Source organism: Mus pahari, chromosome 10 (genome assembly GCF_900095145.1).
Source record: "Mus pahari chromosome 10, PAHARI_EIJ_v1.1, whole genome shotgun sequence".
In the NCBI taxonomy this organism is placed as follows: Eukaryota; Metazoa; Chordata; class Mammalia; order Rodentia; family Muridae; genus Mus; species Mus pahari.
This window is the reverse complement of record NC_034599.1, coordinates 54,293,043-54,303,499: the sequence shown is the minus strand read 5'-3', so window position 1 is coordinate 54,303,499 and position 10,457 is coordinate 54,293,043. Positions and strand designations below refer to the sequence as shown.

General features: G+C 38.4%; 1 protein-coding gene and 1 pseudogene across 1 annotated transcript in view; both read left to right on the top strand.

Moving 5' to 3' along the window:
- The window catches only part of Arih1 (ariadne RBR E3 ubiquitin protein ligase 1), a 103,282-nt gene that overhangs the window by 72,014 nt on the left and 20,811 nt on the right, over positions 1-10,457 (top strand). The window contains exon 6 of the mRNA XM_021206018.2: positions 7,599-7,665. Within this exon, the coding sequence (XP_021061677.1) occupies positions 7,599-7,665 (67 nt within the window). The remainder of the gene's footprint in view (positions 1-7,598; positions 7,666-10,457) is intronic.
- On the top strand, positions 9,366-10,331 carry LOC110327219 (annotated as a pseudogene).

Here is a 10,457-nt window from a genome sequence, read left to right as displayed (position 1 = left end):
GCCATGCGTGGTGGCACACACCTTTAATCCCAGCACTTGGAAGGCAGAGGCAGGCAGATTTCTGAGTTCGAGGCCAGCCTGGTCTACAAAGTGAGTTCCAGGACAGCCAGGGCTATACAGAGAAACCTTGCCTCAAAAAAACAAAACAAAACAAAAACAAAAAAGATGCTATTCCTACATGGTAAGCAAGCAGGTCATTATAATAGATATTTAAATTTGACACAAAATTCTTGTAGGTGTAAATTAAATTTAGATTTTTCTCATTGTTTTTGGTATTTCAGATTAGATAAAGTTAAAGACTTTTGTTAATATCTAAAGTAATGGGAATAAAGTACCAGAGGGAGAATAAATTTCAGCATTTATGAATTGATGCTTGACATTTTTCAAAATGCATATATTCTTGGTCTTTTAGTAATTATTAGCACTTGAGATATGTTATTACACTATTTTTGTTATTTTTGTTCCCTGTTGTTTTTGATGACTTAGCTAATAGTGTCTCCCCATATTTGGTGCTGTGGTTTGGATTTTGATTTGTCTAAATAGTTCAATTTGTGTTTGTCCTTTGTACAGCTTTTTCAACTGCAAACACAGAAGTTAATTTTTTTTTTAAAATAAAAGTTGTCTTTCAGCATGTATACATTGCCTCTTGTCTTCCCAGTGTTAGATTAATGGTGTGGGTGCCCTCAGAATCCAGAAGAGGCCATCAGGTCCCCCTGGAGCTGGAGTTTCAAGTGGTTGTGAACCTACTAATGTGGGTTCCGAGAAGGATCCTCTAATAAAAGAACAGCTGCTGCCCTTAGCCACTGAGTTATCCCTTTAGCTTGTTGTGTTTATCAAGACGGGGCCCCATGCACCCCAGGCTGGCGTTAAGCTTGAAATGTAGCTGGGGAAAACCTTGGACCCTTCATATTAGCCCTAGCCCTACCTTCCAGATGCGGGGGTTATAGGTATCCATATCATCATGCTTGTTTAGCCCCATTATTTCTTAAAACACCTTCCCTTCTTTGTATATGTTTGAAAGGGAGCATATGAGTGTGCACTTGTGTGTGGAGATCCAAGGCTCTCAGTTGAACCTCTGCTGTAGCTGGACATCTTGCTCCAAGGATCCCTGTCCCTTCATTATTTATTAATACTGGGATTATAAATGTGCTACCTTCGTATATGTGGGTGCTGGGGGTCCGTATGCACTGCAGTCTCATGTCGCTGAGCCGATGATGATGATGATGATGATGATGATGATGATGATGATGATGATTTCCATTACGCCCATTGATATTTTTATGTGACATGCTTTTTTTGGAAGATCTGCTTGTTTTCATTAGTACATTTTTCTTTTACTTTCCAAAGACTTAAAAGATTTTTATTGATAAATCTTGGATCAATAGATTTTATATGGTTGTTTTGTTTGTTTGTTGGGGGTTTGTTTGTTTGAGACAGGGTTTCTCTGTGTAGCCCTGGCTGTCCTGGAACTCACTCTGTAGACCAGGGGGTCAATAGATTTTTTTTTTTTTAAGGTTTATTTATTGTGTATATGTAAGTACACTGTAGCTGTCTTCAGACACACCAGTACAGGGCATCAGATGTCATTACGGATGGTTGTGAGTCAGAACTCAGAAATCCACCTGCCTCTGCCTCCCAAGTGCTGGGATTAAAGGCTTGCGCCACCATGCCCGGCCATTTTTGCTTCTCAAGTTACCATTAGGTGGTAAAGACTTGACCGAATTAATAACCTTGATGGTATTCTTGATTTGCCTTTCTCTTACATTCAATACTCTTATACCATGTAGTTCATTCACCCTAACATCTTCCAGGCTACCCGCAATGTGAATAGATTCTGTCTGTTCCTGTTGCCATCAGCATGATCCAGGCTGTCTTTGCTGGAAGTTTGCCATAGGCTCCTAAGTGATTTTTTTTTCATTGTTTCATGACCTTCCAGTGGTATTTTACAAATGTCATCCTGTGCTGTTCACCTTTTTATTATCTTTTCTTATATTTTCTGTTGCAGCTATACAGGGACTTTGGTCTCATGAAAATATTGTGTATTTGCTTTTGGTTTTGATTTTTACTGTTTTTTCTACTGCCCTCTTGTCTCTATCATGGTTACCACTCTTTCTGAATCTTTATTTTAGTGTATTCATCCTTTGAGTTGTTATTCAGGACTCTCTTAAATACTTAACAGTGGTAATTGAATGCATTCACTTTTTTATGCCTTAGCATCTCCTTGAATAAGTACTCAGGGAAATATATTTTCATCACTATCACTGGCCTTCAAAAAATAGATCATTAAAAATTCATTTACCATCAAGACTATTAGCCTAAATGGTCTTCCCTATACATTAGCCGCATCTAGATTTATACAGATGATATGCTTTGAGATTTTTTTTTTTTTTTTTTTTTTGATTTTTTTGAGACAGGGTTTCTCTGTATAGCCCTGGCTGTCCTGGAACTAACTTTGTAGACCAGGCTGGCCTCGAACTCAGAAATCCGCCTGCCTCTGCCTCCCGAGTGCTGGGATTAAAGGCGTGTGCCACCACGCCCGGCTGCTTTGAGAGCTTTTTTGTCATAAGAGTTTCTTCCTTGATGCTTTCATAAAATTAGTGAAAGTTATGTGTCATATATTACTTATGACCAAAAATGTTACTATTCATTGTAATAGTTGATTTTTTTAAATTTATTTACCTGCTTAGGGTCTCAGTTTATTTCACTATATATGTATCTCTTCTAGTATCTAAGAATAAAAGCAAACTTTTATCTATATATTATAAAGTCTTTCAAGATGTTCAAGTAGTATATTTACTCCCATCTTTTTTATGGCAGTAGCATCTCACTTTGTAGCCTAGGCTGGCCCTGAACTCATTTTTCGGGTCAGCCTCCTGGGTTCTGTGACTACCATGTCCAGCTGTTTCATTGCAACTGGAATTGTGATATATCTTATTTCACATCCTGTGGTGTTTACCTTTTATTTTTAAGTCTGTATTTATAGGCAGACAGACTCATTACCATTCATTTGTATGAGAGCTATATCCATTGTTTTCACGTCTACTAGGAACCATAGCTATTTTGGGGTTAGATCCCAGAATTCTCTCAATCAGTCAATCTCTCTCTCTCTCTCTCTCTCTCTCTCTCTCTCTCTCTCTCTCTCTGTGTGTGTGTGTGTGTGTGTGTGTGTTGCTGTGCTGGTTTGCCTGTATTATTTTGTGTTTGGATGTTCCTCGTGGGCATGGTGTATGTGTTCTATCTGTGGTTATTGTTGTATAATGTTTGATCCTCTGCATAATTGAGACTTGAATTTTTGAGTGGTTTATTTCTGGACAGTGTATAAAATTTTAAAGAATATTTCTATATGTCTTTGGGCAGATATACACTAATTTCCTTTGGTTATATCTGGACCAAAATATCTGAAGTTTAGTAGATTCTGCCAAATTATTTTCTAAATGTGTATTCCTCAATATGAGAGTTCTTGTCTTTTAGCCATTCTTGTGGGAATATGGTAGATAATATAAAGCATTCTTTATGTTATATAAAGCATTTATATCAGTTTAGGCCACTCTTTAAATTTTTTTGTTTTATTGTGTATGCATAACATGTGGAGGTGATAGGACAACTTGTGGGAATTGCTCTCTTCTCTATAGGCCTTAGGGATCAAACTCACCAAGATTTTGATAACGTCCCTTCATCTACTGAGTCATTTCTTTAGCCTTTCATGTCCCTTTTAATGAAGTACTTATTGGAATGATTTTTCCATTTTTAAAATTGGTTTGGTTTATTATTATTATAGCAACTTTTATAGTATATGTTTCAGCCCCCTCCCCAGTGGCTTGCCTTTTGTCTCTGAGAGATAATTTATTTTGCTGAACAAAGTTTCATTATGGTTAGATAATATGTGGTTTAGAGTTGCTTGTCTTATAGTCGAACAAAATAAATGCCTCTTCATTTCTCTGCAAAGAAACATGCAAAGGTATTGAATTTTATATTCTATGTAGGAAGTTTAGCATGAAATGTAAAAAATTAAACCTTAATTTGTCAACTTTTGACAATGCTGGAGAAACAATATATTGTTTACTGGTAACCCAAAGTAATTTAAACTGCTAAAATGTTATTTAACAACTGTAAACATAAATATATAGATTGAAGTAGGGAGAGGCAAAGAAGTGAGTGTTAGGGAAAACTGCACAAGACCATTTGTGGGGAATGACAGGTCATTATGTCCATCACTCAATTTATCCAGCCATCTGACTGAATTACAGGGAGTTACAGGGTCAGAGAGGAATGATTTGACTATTGGGTTTTGAAAATCTTTGTGTGTGTTTGTGTCTTGGGAGAGTGAGCAGGATAACTTTAGTTTTTGAGGTCTTTGGGATATTTTGTGGGATCTTGTTTCAAGAAAGGAAGAGAAAGGAGGAAATAGGGAAAGGAGAGGTGGCTCTATTTATAAAAAGATATACAGATTCATAGACATGGTGAATGAGAGTTATGCGATGTTATTTAATTACTTGTATTTGTAGTTTTATATCAAAGGGGGAAAGACTTGGAAAAAAAATTTTTTTTTTTTTTTTTGGTTTTTTGAGACAGGGTTTCTCTGTATAGCCCTGGCTGTGCTGGAACTCACTCTGTAGACCAGGCTGGCCTCGAACTCGAAAATTTTTATTGATACTAAATTATAGAATTTTTTTTTTTAATTTACAGTGCCTTATATGCATAAGCACTATTTAGTAGTTGTTCTGGCTAGTTTTATATAAACTTGACCCAAGCGATAGATATCAGAGAGGAGGGAGCCCCAGTTGACAAAATGCTTCCAGAAAAGAGCTATCTGTAGGCGAGCCGTAGGGCTTTCTCTTAGTTAGTGATTGGTGTGGGAGGCCCAGCCCATTGTGGGTAGGGTTACCACTGGGCTGGTGGTTCTGGGGTGAACATGCTGTGAGGAGCGAAACAGTAAGCAGTATTACTCCATGGCTTCTGCATCAGTTCTTGCCTCCAGGTTCCTGCCTATTTGAGTTTCTGCCCTAAATGCTGCCGTGGTGAACTGCTGTAGAAGTGTAAGTGAAATAACCCCCTTTTCCCCGAGTTTATTTTATTTTGTTCATGGTGTTTCATCTTAGCAAAGTCAATTGATTTCAAATTGTAGTAGCATTCCAATTTCTTTGTTAAAGCAGGTATGATTTCCTAAACTTGAGGGTAGTTAATGCTTCTGACGTTGTGTTCCATGTGTGTAGTAGACATGGAGGGGAATCTGTTTTGACTACTATCTGAGAGCTGTTTCTGCAGAGAATCGGTCCAGTGACTTTTCAACAAAGATGATAGCAACTGATATCCCTAAGATTAACATGTTAATAGCTGGAACTTTTCATTCTTCTTAATAATGCTATTCTTGACAGTAGTAAAAAGAAATTTTAGCTGGAAACTTCTGAAAGAACTGTTGTTTTTAAAAGTCCCGGTAGGGCATGCTAGAGTAATAGATCACTTTGAGGACTAAGATCAGCTATAAGAAGTTGTTTGTAAAATCAGAGAAACATTATGGATAATAGATATATAAAATGTTTTTAGAACTAAAATATCTGGTTTAGAGTCATGTACTTCTATAGGGAACATGGTTTACCACTTGGGGGGAGGGGAGGGAAGGAGAGGGGAGAGAGAAAATTCACTGATGGGATTGTTACCTCTCCCTAGCTTCTGATTTTTTTGTTTTAAGGAACAGTTTTATTATACCGTACAAATTGGACTAAAAGGAAAAACTTTCCTGTGTCAACCTCCTAAATACTAGGATTATAGTTAATTCTAAAATATTTTTATTATTCCATTTCCTTTCAACCATTTCCATATCTCCCAATACCTTACCAAGTGCTCATCTGGTTTCTGTGTGTCTATCTGGTTTCTATTGGTCTAACCTAGAAATCATGTGTAAAGGAAACCATACTACTTGGTGGTGGTTTCCCTTCTTAGGTTCATTATTTGGCCTAGTTGTTTTTTGAGATGACTCACCACTTAGATTTTTCTTATTGTCGAGTTGTATTCCATTATAACTGTTTCTACATTTTTGTGAGTTTTTGTCCTATGAACATTGTGTGTAATATTTTGTGGGATACCTTTTTTTTTTTTTTTTAAAGAGAGGAGGTACTTAGAAGGAAAATAAATAACTGTGGCTTTGATTTATTTATTTTATTTATATAAGTCCACTGTTGCTATCTTCAGATACACCAGAATAGGGCATCAGATCCTATTGCAGATAGTTGTGAGCCACCATGTGGTTTCTGAGAATTGAACTCAGGACCTCTGGAAGAGCAGTAAATGTTTTTAACCATTGAGCTATCTCTGCAGCCCCTGGGGACACCCATTTTTAATCCAAGTGTCTATATCTAGGAGGGAATTTTAAGAAGTTTGTAATGGTGGTAATGCTGTTTTTAACTTGTTGAGGAACTGCCAAATAGACTAATTATTGTTAGACTTTGCTGTCAGCATGAATATGAAGGTAGAAAATGAACACACTTGTGATAAGAACACATTTGAAAGTAACCTAAGACAGGGGAGGATATAAAGCTGAAGAACAACAGAAGGACTGGGCACGAATAGGCATTAAATGGCATGTGCCTTTCATTCTCCACACTTGGGAGCCAGAGGCAGGAGGATCTCTGTAAATTTAGGACTACCTTGGTCTACATAGTGAGTTTCAGGACAGCCAGAAGTACATACTACACAGAGACCTGATCTCGATAATAGTGCTGCTGCTGCTGCTGCTGCTGCNGGTGGTGGTGGTGGTGGTGGTTGTAGTAGTAGTAGTAGTAATAAAGAATTAACTATGAAGCCAGAGCACCCAATACTGTCTCACTCAAGGATTGGACTGTATGCATGGGAAGAGGTTATTTTGTCAGTGGCTATCTCCCACTGCCACACTGGTTTTAGTACCACCTAAAAAACAGCAATAACAACAAAACTGATAGTGATTGAACCCTGGTTCTTGAATTGAATGTGTTTGCCAAATGCCTAACTACTCAGCTATGCCGTCCACTTTTACATCATTTTCCTGTGACATTAAGAAGGACATTTTTTCATTAAACTAATGAGACTTCAACTTCATAGTTTCTTACTTTCTTGCCGTTGTGTGGTAAGTTACAGAAAAAATGCAGATGTGTATAGGACACCCAGAAAAAACCAAGTTGCTCTCTGTTTTTCCATTTAATTGCCAAGAACTTCCACATGAAGGCAGCTCTTAAAATTATACACAGGTAATCACCAAACCTGGGTCCAACACTCTTGTTGACAGCATCTGTTTTATTTCATGCACTGAGTTAGGTGTTTTAAAAGGTAGTCAAAAATTACAGAAAATCTGCAAGGACCAGACACTTGCAGCCTTCAGGCTGCAACACGTACTTGACAAAATAGAATACTGAGACTATAATATATGAGGAAATAGTTTTTCCAAATCAAATTATAGAAACTTGGAAATCACTGTTAGGACAAATATTGACTTGGTAGTATATTTTGGTATTTTCAACTTATATAGTTCTATACCATAGCATAAATACTTGAGGTTACATTTTCTTTATACATGTGGTCAAACTTGGCTTAATAAACTTAGTAACTTGTTTTATTCTTGGTTTCAGGCGCCTGATCACAGATTCAAAAGTTAAATTAAAATATCAACATTTAATAACAAATAGCTTTGTAGAGGTAAGTGGTTTATGTATCTCTGATTTTAACTTTCAAAGTTCTGTTTATTAATAGAAATATACTTTTTGTTGTAGTTTTGTTTTGTTTGGCTTGGTTTTTTGAAATGTCTCACAGTGTAACCGAAATGTCTCACAGTGTAACCTCGGCTAGCCTTTAACTTGTTGATATCCACCTACCTCTGCCTCCTAAGTACTGGGTGCCCTATGTCTGAAATACTAGGTTTTTTGGTTTTTGGTTTTTTTTTTTTTTTTAGATTTATTTATTTATTTATTTATTTATTTATTTATTTATTTATTTATTTATTTATTATATGTAAGTACGCTGTAGCTGTCTTCAGACCCTCCAGAAGAGGGCACCAGATCTCATTAGGGATGGTTGTGAGCCACCATGTGGTTGCTGAGATTTGAACTCAGGACCTTCATAAGAGCAGTCGGGTGCTCTTACCTACTGAGCCATCTCACCAGCCCAGAAATACTAGTTTTCAAACCAACAAGAACCTGTTACCATTTTTAGAATACCTCTTTAAAAAAATCATCTTGAGCTATGCTGATTAAATTACCTTTTTAATAGTATTTTTTTCTTTACTGTTCTTTATTCTTAGCAAAGAATTACACTATGTTATTAAACATGTCATAATCATGTTGGGTATCCTAACATTGTTAGTTCTCTAATTGTCTTATGATTCATTGCCAATAAAGAATACTGTAGTTATCGATTGGAGAGATGGTTCATGGTTAAAGTACTGACTGTTCTTCCAGAGAACACAGATTCTATTCCCAGTGCCTTCTTACATCATTTGTGGGCACCACTCACTAATATGGTTCACAGACATACATGCAGGCAAAATATGTACCCTCCACACACATAATTTCTTAAAATTATTTATTTTATACAGTTTTTTTCCCATAGGCCAGTTGTCAGCAAATTATGGCTTTCCTGTATTTGTAAATAAAGTTTTATTGGAGGTGGATATACTAGTGCATGACTTAAATCCCAGCAGTCAGGGAGGCAGAGACAGGTGGGTCTCCAGGTGGTGAGTTCCAGCACAGCCAGGGCTATGCAGAGATACCCTGTCTCAAAAAAAATAGCTACTGGAAAATGCCTGTTGCATATTTGTTCTTACTGATTTTTGTGTTTTAGTGGCAGCTACTACAGAGAACCCTGTATATAGGTTATAAAATAAAATGATTTTTTTCCTCAGGTTTTTTTGAAAGTGCCAGTGCCCACTATAATAACGTCAGTATAGCTTGGTATTTTCAGTCTTGAGAATAGTCTTTATCTGTGTTAGAGATTAAACAATAAAACTGCAAGTTAATGTATATGGTACCTTTTAATCGGTGTACTTTAATTTTTGTCTGTACATTGGAATCTAGGACTCTCACATCTACATGTTATGCAAGTGACCTCCTAATAAGTTATATGCCCATCCAGTAATTTGATTTTTGAAGCCTAGTACAGAATGTTGCTTAAGACATGTCTTGTTCATGTAATAAACATACGTTATAGTTTGTGTTTCGCCTGGTTGGGGTGGAATACACCTGGAAATCCCAGCACTAGAGTGGCTAGGTCAAAGAGAATCTCAAATTTGAGGGAACTCTGGTCTACCTAGTAAGAGACTTTGTCTTAAAACAGAGAGACAGAGACATAAAACAAAATTAAATATTGTTTAAGTGTTTGTGGGATTTGTAGGTAGAATGAAAGATACAGTTCTTGAGATCTCAGCAGGATGGAAGAGAAGCTGAAGAAAGGCAAGATCATCTTTGTGGTGGGAGGGCCTGGCTCAGGAAAGGGCACCCAGTGTGAGAAGATTATACAGAAATATGGCTACACCCCTCTCTACTGGGGACCTGTTTCAGGCAGAAGTCAGCTCTGGATCGGATAAGGGCAAGAAGCTGTCGGCTATCATGGAGAAGGGAGAGCTCGTGCCACTGTACACGGTGCTGGACATGCTCCGAGATGCTGTGTTAGCCAAAGTGGACTCTTCCAACAGCTTCCTGATCAGTGACTACCCTTGGGAGGTGAATCAGAGTTTGAACAGAAGATTGGACAACCCACAGTGCTGCTCTATGTGGATGCAGGCGCTGAGACCATGACCCAGTGGCTCCTGAAGTGAGGGGAGATGAATGGCTGCATGGATGACAAAGAGGAGACCATCAAGAAGCAGCTGGAAACTTATTACACCACCACAGAACCTGTCATCTCCTTCTATGACAAGCGTAGCATTGTGTGCAAGGTCAATGCTGAAGGCACAGTGGACACTGTCTTTCCGAAGTCTGCACCTATCTTGACTCCCTGAAGTAACTGGAGCCCTTGGCCAGCTCCCAGCCCGCCCCACCCTTGCCCCTGACCCCAGGCAGCCTAGCTCAAGCCCAGCACCTTCACCCTGCCGGGCTGTGCACAGACACAGGAAGCCATGTTATCCTGTCCCATGGACACTAAAGAAATTGCCGAGGAGCGTTAGGATTGCTCCTTTCCTTTGCTTCCAGTCGAGGTGATTCATGCTGCCACAGCCGGAGGCCCCAGTGTGGCCGACCCATTATTCCCTGTGCCTCAGCCCAGCTTTCTTGTCTCCCTCTGGCTCTGCTGGGATCCTAGGCCCTTCCTTAACCAGGCTGTGTCAAGCCTAGGGGTCCCTGGGTTGGCAGGCTGCTCTTGGGGTCTGGTGTTCACCCCGTTTGTCTCTCTGGAGTGAGTTTTCTCTTTTCTTTCTCTCTTTCTCTCTTTCTTTCTCTCTTTCTTTCTCTCTCTCTCTCTCTCTCTCTCTCTCTCTCTCTCTCTCTCTCTCTCTCTCT